Consider the following 18,185-nt stretch of genomic DNA (forward strand, 5'->3'; position numbering starts at 1 on the left):
TATATAACAATGATTTGGTATGTGGTTTGGAAAATTAACACAAAAAAAGTTTTGTGTTAATGTCTGGGTTGGCATTTCCAATAGTTTCATGGGAAAATGACGAAGGAATCTCTTCCACATTACTGAGACCTTTGGTGCGTCTGGGTATATAGTGCAGTACTTCTTCAGCAGAGTGATCAAGACACAAATCAGCTGGACTGATGGATCAGAGTTGGCTGCTTTTGAGCCGAAATACTCATGGCCATTTAATGATAACAGAGCCGGCTGATACCTGGGTTCATGATACATGGGTTAGCAGTTAAAGCGTCAGGTTGCTCATATGAAGAGGTCACACTGGCTCCTGTTAAACACTGCAACACTCTTTCCGAAGTACATGATGTGTGTTTAAGTGTGCATGTATGCCAGTAGGAGGTGTGTTCACATAGAGTTCTGGCTCAGGACCTCCAAGATTCCATGAACACCTGATCGCATGACAGTGACAGTAATCCATTCATCCATCCATGCATCTTCTGTAACCGATTGTCCTATTCAGGGTCGCGGGGCCTGCATCCTATCCTGGACGCTACAGGCTCAAGGGAGGGAACAGCCCAGGATGGGGCACCAACCTATTGCAGGCACATCACAGGGCATCCTCACGCACCAGTCACCCACACAGGCACACCTGCTGGCAATTTGGTAACTCCAATTAGCCTCAGCATGTTTTTGGACTGTGGGGGGAAACCAGGGTGCCCAGAGGAAACCCCACGACGACACGGGGAGAACATGCAAACTCCACACACATGGAGCCATGATGGAGACTCGAACCCGGGTCCCAGGGGTGTGAGAGATGACAATAATCAGCTGCTGAATATAAGATTTAAGTGCTTTTTTTAAAGATGTGTGACCTGTCATTTTTGCTTTGGCAACATTATTTAATGTATAACAGAAATGGTATTTTCAAATAAAATAGTACAACAAATTAACTAAGGATTAAATAATTATAATTATAAACTGTAACAAAGTCTTACATCCCATATGCACTGGCCTTCTGAAAAAAAAGTTAAAAAAAAAAAAGTCTTTACCTTTGTTTACACAGTAAATATATATTCATGCATTTTGACCTCAGGACCCTGGAGCTGAAGTACTTGGCTGTGCCTTTCAGGCAATAAGGGTCTGAGCAAAGTTAAGCAGCACCAGAGGGTGTCCAGCAACTTCCTCAGCCAGAATCCCAGTGCACCCAGTACACCTAACAGGTCATCAATTTTAACATAATGCATGTTACCGCCATGACATTCTAAAGCATGACATTCCCGTACATAAACATTTAATTGCTATGTACAAATGAATTTCTTCGTGAATATTCTAAATGTTTACACTCCGGCCAGAATCCAGCTCAGAAGCGTCATGCTTATACACTGTTTTCGGCCTGCAATTCAAATGCGAAATGTAATAAACCTTTTCAGCGAATGAAAATATGTTGAAGTAACCTTTCCTCGGTAAGTAAAAAAGGAAACATTTAAATATCCCAAAAATGTTTTCCTATGTGGAAAAACTCCAGCAAGAAACCGCAATACCCGCAGCTCACACAAAGGTCCCTGAGTTTCAAAGTATGCTTCCTGGCCCAGAATTCCCAGTTACCTCCCATGCAAGCTAAACCTTCCATACACACTTGGCCACCAGCAAACTGAGCTTGTCTCCTGATGTCTGCATAAGCTCCTTGCCACTGTAAAAGCAAAAACACAGACGTTACTCTTAATACACACAGGCAAGCACACACACACACACAGAAACACAGACACGCAGAGCTCCGCTCCTGCTCACCTGTGGTACTCCATCCCCACCAGGCTCTGTCCATTTACGGCCAGGATTCGGTCTCCTGGGCCCAGTCTGCAGCACCAGGCGGCAGGTGAATCCGGAACCACGGAGCGAATGTAAATTCCGCTCATCTTCATCGGCGACGACTATCCAGCAGAAACAAACGTCAGTCAGCTCCCCGTAACGGCTCCACCTGCTGGTGTGCCGATGCACTGCAGCCAGAAGTAGCTGCTCACCACAAATAGAACCAAGCAGCACCTCCTTCTTCAACTTACAGGGGGCGCCATTACATGCAAGACTGAACAAATTCAGCAGCAGCAGGTAAACTAACTGACAACCTGTGTATCAGATACGTGTCCTGTTAGCAGCTGTGAGGCAGTTTAAACAAAATAAAACTCTAATAATAATAATTATACTGATATAAACCACTGTTTCCCAATCCGGTCCTCAGGGACCCACAGCCGGTCCACATTTTTGCTCCCTCTGAGCCCCCTGTCAGGCCGGATTGGGAAACACAGATAGGCAAACGGTGACCATGAGCCTGTGACCAGCACCAGGACTGACATGGGGAGAACGGTCCACCTCCTCACCATCCCATCCACCAGGGCCAGTCCGAGCCCCTGGGGTCCCATCTGCAGCTCGACGCTGAACACTTCCTCATCCATTGCATAGTCTTCCTTATTCTTGCAGCACGGTGATTGGTTCTCACCTAAGGGATCACAAGCATTAGCCAATCAACGTTCTGATTGAGCTTCAGCGCTCATCCCATTCTCTGCTTAACCTATCAGGTCTGTAACGCAAATTAAATCATCGCATATGAATGTCCCGGAGGAGACACTTACGTTGTCTCTGCTGGTCAACCGCCTCTCTCTCCGGAGCGCAACCTTGCAGGCTGGCATCTGGCTCAGCCAGCTCGTGGCCCTGGGGAGTGTTGGGAGGGGTGAGCAGGCAGGATGGGTCCAGGGCTAGGCCTCTGTGACAGCTCAGGTCAGGCTGCTTGCGCAGGGTGCACTGCAGTTCTAAGCTCCTCAGCTTCTGAGTTAGGACAGTCTGGCAGGAGCTCAGGTTGCCGACGCTGGTGCATCGCGCTGCCGTCGGACACTGGGACAAAACCGCAGCTTCTCCCACCTGCGATTCAAGTAAGGGTCCGTTGTACGGAGCCGTGCCAGTCGAGTTCTTCATAGCCGCGGGGGAGGAAGCTTCTGAACACGGCTTCTGCATCGAGGGACACCGAACAGAGGATCGACACCTTCGTGAGGACATACTGCGAGAACTGACCAGCAGATGGCGCACTGAGGCCCAGAACCCATAACTGAGAAACATGTTGCCAAACTAGGTCATAATATGACTCGATCAATGAGCACTGGAGAGAACATCAGCTACTTCAGATTTGTCCTGCAATTCAAACATTTGAGTTGGTGCCTGTAAACAGCCTACGGTATACGATTCTGTTTATGACCATCAGAAAAAGTACAACTTTTAGAGTACAACTACTTATCACTGGGGCTGTACCCTCAAGGGTCTGTCAATTGTACCCTTAGCTGTAAGTAAATATACCTTTTAAGGTAAAGAAATGGACTCTGGGGAACATTTTCGTACCAATGGAGGAACAAAACATTAATTTGTACCAAGGGATACAAAACTGTACCAGGGCTGTACCTTTTTTCCTGAGAGTGATAAGCATGTGCCCTACGATATAAGAACACCTGGATGGGTTGTTCTTGCTGGGATAGGGTACAGATCTACCAAGAACCTGGAAAATGGTCATGGATGGATGGATGGGACTGAGAACAAAATAAGTGTTTGATGTGGAGAACCTGTACATACATGAGAAACAGGGGAGGCATATGCGGGGGATGCTAACCTGCTCCGGGTGCACAGAGGGCAGAGCGAGCGAGCAGACGAGGTCCTGTAGGCTTTGTAGCCGCGCCACCAGGCCGGCATCTGGGACCGGCTGGCCGAGCTGCAGCTGAAAGCCACTCCTGGGCAGAACGAGCGGGGGATGTCCGTCAAAGCTCTCCAGCACATCGGCTATGGAAGGTGTGGGCGGGGACAGGTGAGGGGGGCGGAGTCAACGAAAAGGGTAAAAAGTGCTACGGGTGCTAGATGTGGGCGCGCTCACCTCCCGACCACGCGGCAACGGCGTCCTGAGGCGCTGGGCTCCACGCAGCGGGGCAGGCTCGGCCCGAGTGGTACTGCTGCAGCACGTGATGGAGCTGTGCTGGGCTCAGTGGCTCGAAGTCGCTCCGCAGGGAGCTCCAGGAAGCCTGGGGGCAGAGGCACAGGGTTTACCCCTGTCACAGACACACACACACACACACACAGGGTTTACCCCTGTCACAGACACACACACACACACACACACACACACACACACACACACAGGGTTTACCCCTGTCACAGACACACACACACGCACACACACACACACACACACAGGGTTTACCCCTGTCACAGACACACACACACACACACACACACACACACACACACAGGGGTTACCCCTGTCACAGACACACACACACACACACACACAGGGGTTACCCCTGTCACAGACACACACACACACACGCACACACACACAGGGGTTACCCCTGTCACAGACACACACACACGCACACACACACACAGGGGTTACCCCTGTCACAGACACACACACACACACACACACAGGGGTTACCCCTGTCACAGACACACACACACACACACACACACACACACACACACACACACACACAGGGGTTACCCCTGTCACAGACACACACACACACGCACACACACACAGGGGTTACCCCTGTCACAGACACACACACGCACACACACACAGGGGTTACCCCTGTCACAGACACACACACACACACACGCACACACACACAGGGGTTACCCCTGTCACAGACACACACACACACACACACGCACACACACAACATTACCCCTGTCACAGACACACACACACACACACACACACACACACACACACACACACACACACACACACACACACAACGTTACCCCTATTACAGACACACACAGATTCCCCTCCTCTAACGTCCTCTTTTCCTTAAAACCTTATTTTTAAACCCTGTCTTTAACCAGTGACTTTTTTACATTTTTACAAGTAAACATTTGGAACGAGTTCCACGGGTCACTGCCGGTCAGAGTTTGATGGGCCACATCCGTCCTGGTTAGGACTAAGTTTAGGCAGACCATCTGTTTCCACTATTTCAGCAAATAAAGCTGGGGAAGCTGCTTTAGAATGTAACTTAATCACGGAGTACCATAGATGGCACTGCCCTGTTACATTACCTTTGATGTAATGCCCTCACGACACTAAAGGAGATGCTGAATGGAAGCACGCAGGGTAAATTCCCTTTTCTGGGCCGGCCACGTACGAACCTGAGCGGGTCTCGGCTGTTAAGCACTAAGGAATCGCTTTTTCCTTCACCAGCTATATGGGGACCCCCAGATATAAAAAAAAAAAAAAGAGGAAGAGGGTTGGGATGCAGTTGAAGTTGCTTGTCTTGCGCATGAACAAATACTTGAGAGCTGAGACGTGTTGCAGAGCGGAAATGGAGAAAACAGGAAAACGTCCTGGCACCTTCCCATCGGTCCTGGGTGTGTCCGCGACGGAAAAGCCGAAAATAATTTGAAAAAAATGGCACAACCACGAGAGCGAGTATTCTAAGGGTAGTGCTTTACCAACCACAAAGGACAGCGCCACGGCAACGCAAGTCCCTCTGCTTAGCAACACGCCGGCTATGTTTTGCAGCATTCCACACTGGTCCCTGGGAGCAGAGTCGACAAGTCCGAACTGGGAATACGTCACCTATGGGCTTAGAGTTAAGTTTCAGCCCTTAAGGAACACAACTGAGGATCAGAGTGTCTATAAAAGTTAAATGTTGTCTGATGCACGTTCAATCCAGTGTATCTGGTTTATTTGTTAGTTATACTGGCATCATTACATTTCAGGCAGAATCATTTGCTTTGTCACTACATATTCCGTGAAAAACAAGACAAGGAAATTTTGCCCAGACTGTACCTCCAGTAAAAACTGCCATGGATTTTAATTCACGGATTAGGAAGAGTGAACAGTCCATGCAATTCATGTCTATTTTAGTGTGAAGGTGGATACAATTTGCACAATAATCCACTAAAGGGAAATTTTAGTCACAGACAAAACCTGCCGTGCCCCTAGTGAGACTGAGGAAGTCTATGTACCGTGCTTTTCACGGTGACAGGACGAGTGCGTCAGTTGTCACCAGACACACCGCAGGATTGTAAACTCCCCCAGGAACTCCTAGCCTCCCCGTGACATCATGGCCTCGCCGGCAGGAAAGCCACGCTCCATTACACACGACCATACAACTTGCTCCACATCAAACCAATGGGGCCCGCGAGGCCAAATCCCTAAGCGCTTTCTCCACGCTGAAAAAACACTCCCCATTATAGCAAGCTGGGTCTGGCAGCTACTTAAAGCAATAGTTTATAACATTCCTAAACTAAGAAAGCGAATAACCCCTTTTCCTGATTGACAGAGACAGGCAAGAGCAAGATTCAGATCACCTAATTTAATATTATTAGTTTAAGACTGTAAGCATGCTGTGAATAATGGGTGGGTCCGGTGTTATAATCTTACTTATTTTCTGCCATCGTGACATGCATCAAGCAACCTGAAATTCCACATTATTCTGTCCTTGCAAACGTTATTAATGTAGTGTCACTGAATGTGACCAACCAGGACCTTCGGGAGGACCACAGACCACACTGCCGGCTGGTCTCCATCCCTGACACCTCTTCGCATACCTGCAGCAGCGTCTCCCTAGGCGTGGCCAGCAGGTTCACTGCGGACGAGAGCTTCTGGAAGAAGCCGTCAGCCACGTCGGCCAGCCCCGCACCCTGGATCCAGTCCATCAGCAGGTCTAGGTTGGCCCGGATTTGGACGCCCCTGGACCACTGGTAGAACCCATCTGTGGCTCCTTAACACAGAATCCAGCCATCGCAATCAGAGACTGTGAGCCCCGCCCCACCCCCACTATGGCCCCGCCCACTGCATCAGCACTTACCCCTTTCCATGAGTGTATTGAAGATGGAGGCATTGGTGAAGAAGAAGAGGTAAGCGAAGAGCTGGGTGGCGATGTCCCGGTGCACGCCGCAGGTGCTGAACGTCCGCATGGCGTCTCTGAACACCGCCACCGTGTCCAGGACGGCCTTGGGCGTTTGAAGCTGACCATTTTCGGAGAAGGGGCTGCTGTCGAGCAGACCAAACAAGGTGCTATACAGGCTCTGCAGGGGGGAGGGCAAGGGTAGAAGGCGTCCAAGCATATGGAGGTTATCAGAGCCAAGGCGTTTAAAACTGGGGGGGATGGCTGCCATCATGTGACCTGGCTAAATGCTCTGGAGCTAAAACTCAGTGCCCTGTGCAGGCCCTGACTACGATGCTGGCCATTAAAAAAAAAGAATAACTAAGTAACTAAGTAACTAACTAAGCTAACAAGCTTTAAAACAGACACCAGACACTAAATGCTTTGTGAGAAACTGGATCAAACCTTCATTCTGCCCAAGGGGACTTAGAAAAATGAAGAAGCCTTTCGTTTAATTTCACTGTTTTGATCTGACTGCCTTGAGATATGAAAACTGAGATGACGAAGATGTTCCCATGTGAAGCTCACACACACACACACACGTTTGTAATCATATCTTTGTGGGGACTCCATTCATTTCTACAGGCAAAACTTTAATCCAAACATGACAACCCTAACCCTAACCCAGCCCTAACCCTAACCATAAGTAACCAAACAAAATATGAGACTTTTTTTCATTTTTATTTTTATTGCATTCACAGATGTTTTTGGAGACCAGAAAAATGGTCATCAGAAAACGACGGGTTTTTATTGCATTATGGGGAAAATTAGGTCCCTACAATGTAATATAAAAACATTCAACGCACACAATTTTTGTGACACACCCAACCCAGAAGCCCCCTGAACATGGGACACTGGAAACCTGGTCTGTAAACCATCCCCATCATTTCATTCCACTGCCTAACCAAAAGAGTTTCAGCAAATGAGATCATGGCAGTTGATGTATGACAGAGGGGGTGTGGATATCACAGGGCAAAGCTGGATTAGGTGATGAAAGCAGCGATTCACTTCACCTGTGTCATAATGCCATTGACATCCAGTGACTGTCATTTTTTTCCTCACAACCCAAAAGCGCGCACACAGTCCACGACAGCCCAATCCTGCACCCAGCTGCAGCCCTTCCCAATACTCAACACCTGTTTCGTTTGCCTGCATGTTCCTTGTTCGTTTGGTTAAAATGATACATTAAATCTGTCTGCACTGGGCCTGAAAGGTGGGTGAAATGGCCAACGAACACAACAAGAATACCTTGGCTTACCAACATTCGAACGACAGGACAAAAATATGCAAGTGAGGGTGTGAGACAGGACAGAGAAGAATGGTTTGTCCTCAAACAGGTGGCTGTTAATTATCCAAAGACCTCAAAGTTCTTATGCTAATAAGCATTCAGCAATAATTCAGAATTATAAAAAGTGGCATATCGTTTTAACTCCTAATTAAATTTCTTAATTAAGTATAATTAAGAAACGGCCCTTAGAGGTTAGTGAACCAGTGAGAATGAAGAGAGGAGTTTCTACAGGCAATAAGCTATTTCTCTTCATAAAACACTGCTCACCCCTGACCACTAAATATAAATACATACATATACAGTTTTAAATGGTTTAATGACATGTTTTTTTCTTTCTATGTGGTGTATTTCCAGCCATCTTTAATAAAGATTAGACAGTCTATGTCAGTAGACCCCCACCAAAAATACATGATCACATACCTCACTAAGGACTAGGGGAGCTACATCTTTGTGTCAGTGTTGGGCATTTCAGGTCCAGAAGCTACAAACCTAGACCAAGATTTTGTTTCTACCAACCAGCATGAAGAGTCAGTCACAGACAATTCAACTGCTTGGTAGAAACAACATCTTGGTCTGGGTTGGCAGCTTCTGTACCTGAAACGCTCCACACTGCTTTAAGTCTGAATGTGGCCAAAGATTTGGTTGCATCGCCGAAAGCAAATTCCAAATGAATTTGTTGGCTGAAGGCAAATATCCATTCTGTGTAACCACATACCAGATGACTGCTGTGTGATTCCAGAGCTCTGCGTGTAATGCTGAGCACAAAGCCGATGTGAATTTCTGTAATTCTATTCATGAGTATAACAGCAGCCATACACGCCCTCATAGGTGCAGCGTGGCACAGTTCCAATTCATATTTCTGCTACATTTATTCATTTCGGAGACACATTTTTTAATTTATTTAACAGGTGTACAAGTGACACAAGTAATACATTACAAACATATAGCCATCAAGGAGTCAACAGGTGCTGCTAGGCTAATCTTCCAGTATCAAGTGCAAAACGCACTTCCTCTATTGACAGCAACATAACAGACCTGTAACTATCTGCCCGGTTTCACAGGGTACGCTGGGGAGGACTCACCTTGGTGAGGTGGTACACAGACTGCTGGAATGTAAACATCACCACCTCCTCCAGGACTGCTATGGCCTGCTGCCAAGGCGACCGTGGGCTCCCTGGAAAAATGACAGCTGGAGGTTACCAGCCGGTTTCTTTTACATGCATCTGTCTAACGCTTTTATCCACGGAGACTTGCAGCAGAGGGGAGGGTTACAAGCTATGTGTGCTCCCTGGGACTCGAACCCACAGCCTTTGTGTTGTTAGCACTACTTATACATGGGAGCCACGTTTTCCTACAATAATGTGGAAAAATATTTTGCAACTTATTCATCATATGTATCTGAGCTTTTTGACTGAAAAAGCAATCAGCAGCAGAGAAGGAAGTACAGTCATTAACAGGAGAACATCATCAATAACAGGGACAGAATGTGAACTAATGTACAAAGTGCAGCACATTCAGGACTAATAACACAGAAAATATCCTTCCTTAAACAGATGTTTAAACTCCAGGAGGTTCTGAAAGCCCGAAAAACACTCACAGGCCCAAGCAAAGGACACTGCTCCCAGTCTTACATGAGACTTGTGGAGCATGCCCTGATCAGTAACACAGAGGTGAGGTGAATGACAGGAGAGCGATTCAGCAGTAAGCATCACCTGGATCATCCTCCTCAACTTCCTCCTCCTCCTCCTCTTCAGCCCAGGGGAGCAGACGCGGCACCTCCTGCTGAATGAAGTGGAGCAGTTCCAGGCTGTTGGCCATCCACAGCACCAGCGGCCGAATGTCGGGGATCGGCACGGACTGCGACTCCCCCAAGTCACTTTGCCCCCCACCAGAGGGCCTACGGGGGGGGGGGGGGGTGAATCCAGAGTCACACCCACAAGCCCACGGCATTCTGGGTTAACAGGTAAAACCAAACTCCAAAACAGCTATAGGGGTTATTTCAGACGAGCGTTACTATAAGCAGTCAGTAGATAACATCAACCGTATGTGATGCAGCAGAAAGTAAAGAAAAGGGACTGTAACCAACGCAGAGCTCTAGCAGAACTGGCTCCCTGAAACAAATCCCCAGTGTAAGCAACACCTCCCATCCCTTTGAAAATAATGCCCCCAAGGAGGAAATAACTGAAAAGAAGGACAAACAGCCCTTTTTCAAAACGCTAATCATCAGAGGGCGCTGTGATGTCCAGCACTGGCCGTCCAACTTTCCAGACGGCACATTCGGATCACTCTGTTCGCAACCAAAAGCCCCTGAACGTCACCCAAGCCCGGATGGCTGGGGTGAGGTGGCACAGGCTGGGGTGGGTGTAGAATTGGGAAACATGCTGAACGAGTATAACAGGTCAGTGTTCTCACGTTTCAGGCTGGACTGAGGCGAGCTCCTTCGTCATGTCCTGTCGAGGGAGAAAAGCTATTCAGACGAGTGGAAAACTGTAGCATAGCAACAGGCAGAACATCATTCCATTTATCACTAAGCTACGGGAACATAGCTTAATTATTTATTAGCTTATTTAATGCAGGAGGTGTGAGAAAGCAAACAGCTGCTGCAGTCAGGTGAAGGTACTCACCCCCACGGCGGTCTGAACGCGGCCGGCGATCTGGAGCAGCAGCCGATGGAAGTCGGAAGCCCGGAAGTTCACGGCCGAATGCTGAATACAAAGGCACAGCAGGAAGGCTGGGGTCAGCTTAGGGTCATCGCCGCGGGGATCCACCACAGCGAAGATTTCCTCGAGGATCCGGTCCTTGTGCTCCAGCTCATAGGATAGAGAGAGATCTCGGCACTTTGGGTCTTTTAGCCTCAGTGAGGGTCCCCAGCTGGTGCGGGGGGGGCTGCAGCCACAAGTAGGGCAGACTGGAGCCCTCTGGTGTCCAGAGGTAAGCCAAGGGGGCATTTTGTGGGCGGGGTCAGTAGTAGGGTCCTTATACAGGAACAGGTAGTGATTCCCGAAACCTACAAGATCCCAGTGACAGAGCTGGGCTTGCTGCGTCAGGGCGGTGCCATTGAGCGTGACGGGGGCGCCGTGGAGCGGTTCCAACAGTACTGCCGCACTTGCCCCATCGCGCTGGGCCTCCTGGCGGAGCACACGGCAGTGCAGGGGCAGAATGTCGGGGGCGTGCAGCTGGAGGGCGACACCGAACACCGGCTCCCCCCCCTGGCTGCGGCCGAAGGCTGTGGTCGTCCCGTCTAACGGGTAGATGACGCAGTCCTGGCGAAGCAGAGACAGACGGGTTACAGAGTGGCAGGATCACATGGGGCACGTCAGTGTAAACAAGACAAAGCCCTATGACTCATCTCAGAACCGGATACAGAACACCATATGCTTATAACTTATCACCAAATTTGTCCCTGGCATCAAAAAAAAAAAGTACGTTTTATCCCCTTAACGATTAGAAAAGGCTTGTTATTATTCTAAGACTTGCAACGCAGAAAGAAATTGTGCAAAAAGTCCTAATAAGATTTGTCACCCATTTCTGAACAAACCATAGCTCTTCTAAAGTGGGTCCTGCTGACTGGAGGCCAATCAAGCAGCAACACTGTCAAGATCGGATCAGGGGAAGGTTGCAGACAGGGCCAGCATGAGGTCATTCTGAAAGATGCAGAGCTCAGGCATCAACTGACCCTGAATCTATTGTTGAAAGCGCTCTAACCCGCCTCTGGATCTTCTGCATTATCCCTGTGTTGGCACATCGACCGCTTTACTGGTTCAGTGGAAAAAATAAGTCCCACAAGCAGAAGGTAGTAGCTACACCCTTGTGCTATGAGAAATATTCATTTTAATGCATCAGTACAGGATGACATTCATTATGAGGAGACTGTAGTGTCGGGTCTTCATAAAACTGCTAAGCAAAAATTCCCTGCAGGGATCTATAAAGTAAACCCAATGTTAAGTGTGAGTCTTCTTCAGGCCTCCAGGAGCAGGCAAATGTGTTACCTGACTGATTCCTCACTGAATATGTTCCGCAGAAGAGGAGCATGACACAGGCCAGCAGAATGGCTGCGTAAATACGGGAGATTCCAGCAACGAATGGAGAAAGCTGGGTGCCTATCAGCTCTTGCCAGATCACAGCCGGCAGAAGCGAAAGGCGAGGAGAACACGGCACTGAGTAGACATTGCCGCTTCTTTGCATTAAAGACTCACACACGAGGAAGTTGGTTTGTTATGAAAATGGGAAGTTAAAACTGTGCTTCACTCTCCCACATCTGTTTGTTCCAGAAGCAGGAACCCACCTGAAGAGGCGTGTCACTCTATGCAAACATGACTCCCTAGCGAAGGACAAACATGAATTTGGAAGAAAACACCGACACTGTACATATCAGCATTCCAGGAAAAGGCTGGTCTGATAAAAAGTGTATATGTGACCCACCACCAAATGAGTCTTAAGTCGCACTCCTAGAATTTCACCCATAAGACTCATTTCGTGGTGATGGGTCACATATATGGATAACATGAAGTAAAGAGACCAACATAAATCCTCTTTAAAGTTCCAGTTCAAGTTAAAGAAGGATTCCAACCAAAAGGACAACAAGCCGACATCACCCCTTTCACGATGACATCATGACACTCCATTCACGCACTCCAAGACTAGATGTAAAAACATGATCTGACAACCTGGTTTATCACCAACTAGTAACACAAGGAAGTATTTTGTGCCCTGTCCCTGCTCACTCAGTAATAAGGAAATCCAGAAAGACAGGTCCTGGGAAAATTGGCACCTTAAAAGATTAAATAAGATAAGCATTAAACCCAGTATGAACACTACAGGCTAAACCATCACATGGCTTACTAATCTGAGGTGCATTTCGCAAAAGCATATTGCTAACAACGTTAGCGAAATAGCAAGTTGCTAGCATGTCAGAAACAGCATGTTAGCACCATTAGCAACTTACAACTGAATGGTTCCAACTGTGTAAGTTGTTAATTGCCAGCTTTTGGAAAACACACCCAGGTAACTCTCTGCACTGCAAGCTTAGACTGTGAGGGCATCACCCAAACTATGGGGTACAGGTTGGGGTTTGAACATGCAGTCAGGATAGCGCCCAGGTATAGAACAGGTGTGTGTCCCACCTGACTGGAGCTGTATCCCTGCAGCAACAGGAAACAGGGTGTTTGGGGAATTGTGCAGGAAATCTGCGGGCTGCTGAAAAGCTGGGTGCCACAATCCCCGTTGCTCTCAGTCTCTTCTCTCTCCCTAGACGGGCCCTGCACTTCGTTGGCGTGGGGGGAATTCTCCGATGTAGGGGGCAACTCCAGCTCACTGAGGCTCCTCCACAATTCCGGGCTCTTGACCCCGAGTTCCATCAGCATGGAGGTTACACGCGAGCCGTTCTTTGGCTGCCTTCCTGAGCCTGCCAGGGTTGAGGTTTAAGGGAGGTCGGGATGGAGAGCGAAAAACATGAGGAAACATAACGATAAAAAAAAAAAAAAAAAAAACTTCTTGGAGATTAGATTGTGTCGCTAACCACGGGGCTCAAATACAATGAGCCACAGTGAAGAGGCACGCAGAAGCTCACGTGCACGCACACAGGCGCCCTCGTTTCCCTTACTGTAACCTGCACCATTGACCGAGGGAAACGGGATGATGGGTAGAAGCAGAGGAGCTACTTAATACTATGTGCATCAGCCTTGGTGGTCACGGCGACCAGCACAATGCTTCCGGTCCATGCTAAACAAGTAGCCGCTATGGAATATTCTGAAAATGCACTTTTTGGCAGTAGATGTGGCACCCACAGCCGGACAGCCACATTTGATGGGGGCACCCCACTGGCCTGGAGCTTAGCTCTTACAGCCATGGTATAGGCACCGGTTGTCAGTCCAGTCGAGCACTTTAGCAGTTATAAGAACTGAATGACTAATTGTGCTAATTTAGCCTTTACTGTTAACACTAGTTTTACCCGTATAATAAAATTCAGAGAACCTTTACAAACTGTAAAGCGTTTTCAAGTGACCTTATTGCTATGCCCAAAGCTCTACAGCGCCACCCTCAGACCGTACATACCCAAGGTGGCAGCCTGTTTTCCCGTGTGGCCACTCTGCTCCAAAGTGGCTCGTCTCTGGATCTCAAAGCGGCGGGAAAAGCCCTCTGCGGGTCTCCACATCGCCTGCAGCAGCAGGGGTCTCTCCAGAGCCCCTACAACCCGCGAACACTCGCTCCGCCACTGGAGGTCCTCCCCCTTACAGCCGACCACCTCGCACAGCACGTACGCGTCGGCATCGTCCTCCAGGCCGTACCTGAACCAACATTGCCCAGCTGGTCACTGGAGAGTCTGATCCCTTTTTCTAATCAATCTGCAATGCTTTTGAAACATCTCCTGTCCTTTAACAGGAGCTTCTAACAGCACATGTAAGGACAAACATCAGCCTGAAGTCTTCTACAAGAAAAATGTAGTTCTAAAAGGTCTAGCAATTTGCCCAAATTATCTTCATTACCAGTTATATCATGATGCCCTGTTGGTTATGAGTGGAATTGCAGTTTTTCCAGGTTTCCTGATCACAAAGCAGTGACATGACCATAATATGACAGAAGGTGTTCTACAAAGCAGGATTTCTTGCTTACCCAGATAACTTTTTGGATTTAAGGTAGTCTGGGCTAAATGGTCTTTATCTTTGTTCACTTACATTTGGCTCAGACTAGCTTTAATCTGACAGGGTGTCCGGCTAAGCAAGAAATCCAGCTTTGCGGGACATCCCAAAGGTGCAGATAAAAAATAAATATATCACACTTATTGCTGCTGGGGAATAATTCTCTATCAAACTTTCATTGCACATCACATTCTCCTGAGATGCATCTTTTCGCTTCCCTGATTCGTGACCCAAACACTCACAATACACCAACAATCAGAGGAGTCTCTAGCTATTGAAAATATCAATGAAGTTTACCTGATGCTTGCTATCTTTTTGAAGGAAGATTGGCATTGGGGCTAAGTTAAAAATACTCAGGACGAGTGATCAGACTTAACAACAGCCATGCCAACTGTGACATGTGAGGTCTTACCTTTCCAAGGCCTCCTTAATGATCTCCTTGGCAGTGGAGTGCATGGTGGCAAGCACACTCTTGTAGTGCGCCCCCTGGGAAACAGCACTGCCGAAGATCTTTAGGATGCTGGGGCTGGAATCCGGACCGGACATCTCGCTCAGAGTGTCTGAAAGCGCGGCACCGTCGCCACCAGCCCCGTCGAGGTGTGCTCCTCTGCTGAAGATGGCCGCGAGCCCTTGGCTGTGCCAGTGGGCCTTGTTCTTTTTGGACTCCCTATGCAGTGCACTCTCAGCCGACCTGGTGGTGGCACTGGACAGCTTGGACCTGCAGATGTACAACGGGGCAAGCGATGAGCGCCCAGGTCTGGAGATGTTCAGACTGAAGATGGCTGTATACCCCATGATGTTCAGACTGAAGATGGCTGTATACCCCATGATGTTCAGACTGAAGATGGCTGTATACCCCATGATGTTCAGACTGAAGATGGCTGTCAGCCTTATAGTGACTCCTTGGCTATCCAGCTACATTTGCTCCCTATACGATTTAGGGCCATAAAAAATAAATTAAAAAAAAATATATATATGCATTGCTGCTCGCCATACCACAGACGTCACATTATCTTTATGCATGGGTGGTGACACAAGTATTGCTGATGGTAGCTGGAACCAGAACATGACACCTCTGCCAATATAACGTGGATTCACATGGACCTACAAGTATGGCAGGTCACCGGAGTGCCGTGACGACCTCAGAAGGCATCACTAAGGCATAACTGAGGCAGAAAATGTGAAACGCGACACTGATCGCTCAGCTTGAGCAGACAAATAATGCACAAGTGTGTGCATGTTGTGAAGGAGGTGGAGGAAGGGGGCCGAGAACTGTCAGATCTGCTATGGAGAAGAAGAATGATTCAGTGCTTACAATGCTTCAATACATAGAACTATACAACTACAGTTGCAACAGCAGCAGTGACAATAAAACAAACATAAAAAGGGCTTCTAAATATGTCGACTGCTTAAATACGTTTTTCAAAATGATATCTCAGGACGTTCAGAGCATGAGACAAAAGTACCCTGGATATGATATCACCCCATCGCATGGCGTGCAAGGGTAGGTCAGAGACGCCAATTCACATAAGATGTATATTATTGCACACGTGATCATAAGATTAAATAACCATTTTCCCATGGTAACCAGAGGAATAGGATGAAATGACATACAGCACTGATTGAGTCTGAAACCCACACAGACTTAATCGACTTAAGTAATATAAAAGCGTACTGTATTGAATATATTAGAGAAGTACTGTATTGACTATACGCCATTCTGTCGATTCCAAACGAAAACCCTGTCTTATTTTGAACGCGTTGAGCTGTCTCTCTAACATACCCCTTAAGACGACTTATATCTTATAAGGAAAAGTATATCGAAGCTCACGCTGCAGAAGTTTGAAAGTTACGGCACGTGAATTATCCATCCCGTAAACCAAAGGTCACACTAAGATAAACTGCATGTTTAACAGAGCTAAAGCACGTGAAAGAAGGAAACACAACGAGTTACTTACTGTACGGATCCATTGCTTGAATTTCTTCCTAACTTCTCAAGGCGTTTTTTTGGCGATCGGATAAGTAATCCCACAGGTATATTCAGAGTTGACTTGGACATCTGATAACTGTGTTCTCTGGAAATCATGTTGAACAGCACGGTAACGCGGGGAGCGGGTAAAAAACCTTTATGAATCAGACGGGACAGTGACACGCTGCTCCGTAACCAGCGATGGACATACACACGCAACTAACGCCATGTATACTAACGGAGTTCACATAAACAGCACATTTCGGCACGGCGCAATAGCGTCGCGCCAGTTGCATCATCCCACTTATACAGCCGACGACTTCAAACCGCTTCGTTGGCATCAAAAGTCCCGAGTCTCCAGCTGTCGGTGATTCAGTGTTTCAGCAATACTGCTATTAGTCAGATTTACTACCTAGATAAACCGACGTTCTCAGGCAGTAACCTATGAGATACGACTCGCCCTATCCGAATCATCGGCAAAACTACTACTTATCGCTTACAGTCACATTTTAGGGATTTAGAATAATATCGCGCGGGTCAGGTTCACCTCAGGTAACTTTCGAAACGTGGCGCGGTTACTCACACACGTCGGCAAAGTAACCTGCGTAAAAAATGTAACGAAAAAACGCCGCGCTGCGCTTATTTTATGTCGCCCGTGGTTCTTCGTAACTAGTTAACGATATAAAGCATAAATCGGCGGAGTGAAGCGCTGCAACCCAAGACGCGAGTACCACGGCACGCGCCGGCGACCTCCGCGAGATGAAGCTCGCTCCGGTTTCCACGGTTACATCATCGTCAGCAGCGGCGGCGAAACGCGAGAAAAACGGGGGGGCGATGAATGATGGACTGGAGGTGCACAAGTACACCAGCCTCTTTTATCTTACTATAGCATTTAAATTGTCCCAAAACAGAATTAATGTATAAAAACAAACACGTACACACGCAAGCCACAAAGCACTACGCCTGTGCCATCACCACAATCTGCATCAAAGAACCACAATCACGAGATAAAGCACGGAAATGATAAACAAGTCAGCTCTTTCTGGTTTAACAATGATACATAGTAAGCGTGCTATACAACAGTACTAGGGAAGAGGATGGATAGAGCAGATAGCAGTGACAGGCAGGCAGGCTTACTTACTGTTTTACTGTGGCAGTTCAGATGATCTTTACTGGCGCAGTAATGATTGAGCCAGAGAATGTAAATATATAATCTGCCATAGAAGTGCCTTATCCAAATATCTGTAGCTAGTTACTGGAGGAAGTTGAGTCGCGGTGTGAAGAATCACCTTGGTTCAGCCTGAGTCATACTATTTACAAAAGCTGATGGCATGAGATTCCGAAAGAATGACAGA

General features: G+C 47.7%; 1 protein-coding gene across 1 annotated transcript; it reads right to left on the minus strand.

Moving 5' to 3' along the window:
* Window positions 1-963: 963 nt before the first annotated feature.
* Window positions 964-18,132, minus strand: LOC125717951 (ras-interacting protein 1-like). The gene is made up of 16 exons (XM_048991357.1): window positions 16,820-18,132; window positions 15,274-15,579; window positions 14,278-14,510; window positions 13,347-13,627; window positions 10,848-11,486; window positions 10,636-10,673; window positions 9,936-10,120; window positions 9,306-9,397; window positions 6,858-7,077; window positions 6,598-6,770; window positions 3,917-4,061; window positions 3,659-3,825; window positions 2,637-3,009; window positions 2,385-2,503; window positions 1,801-1,940; window positions 964-1,702 (listed from the first exon to the last, which is right to left on the minus strand). Exons 1-16 carry the CDS (start codon window positions 16,945-16,947, stop codon window positions 1,630-1,632), a joined length of 3,312 nt encoding a protein of 1,103 aa, XP_048847314.1. The 5' UTR covers window positions 16,948-18,132; the 3' UTR covers window positions 964-1,629.
* Between the last annotated feature and the right edge of the window lie 53 nt (window positions 18,133-18,185).

The sequence above is a fragment of the Brienomyrus brachyistius genome, chromosome 22 (genome assembly GCF_023856365.1).
Source record: "Brienomyrus brachyistius isolate T26 chromosome 22, BBRACH_0.4, whole genome shotgun sequence".
NCBI classification, from domain to species: domain Eukaryota; kingdom Metazoa; phylum Chordata; class Actinopteri; order Osteoglossiformes; family Mormyridae; genus Brienomyrus; species Brienomyrus brachyistius.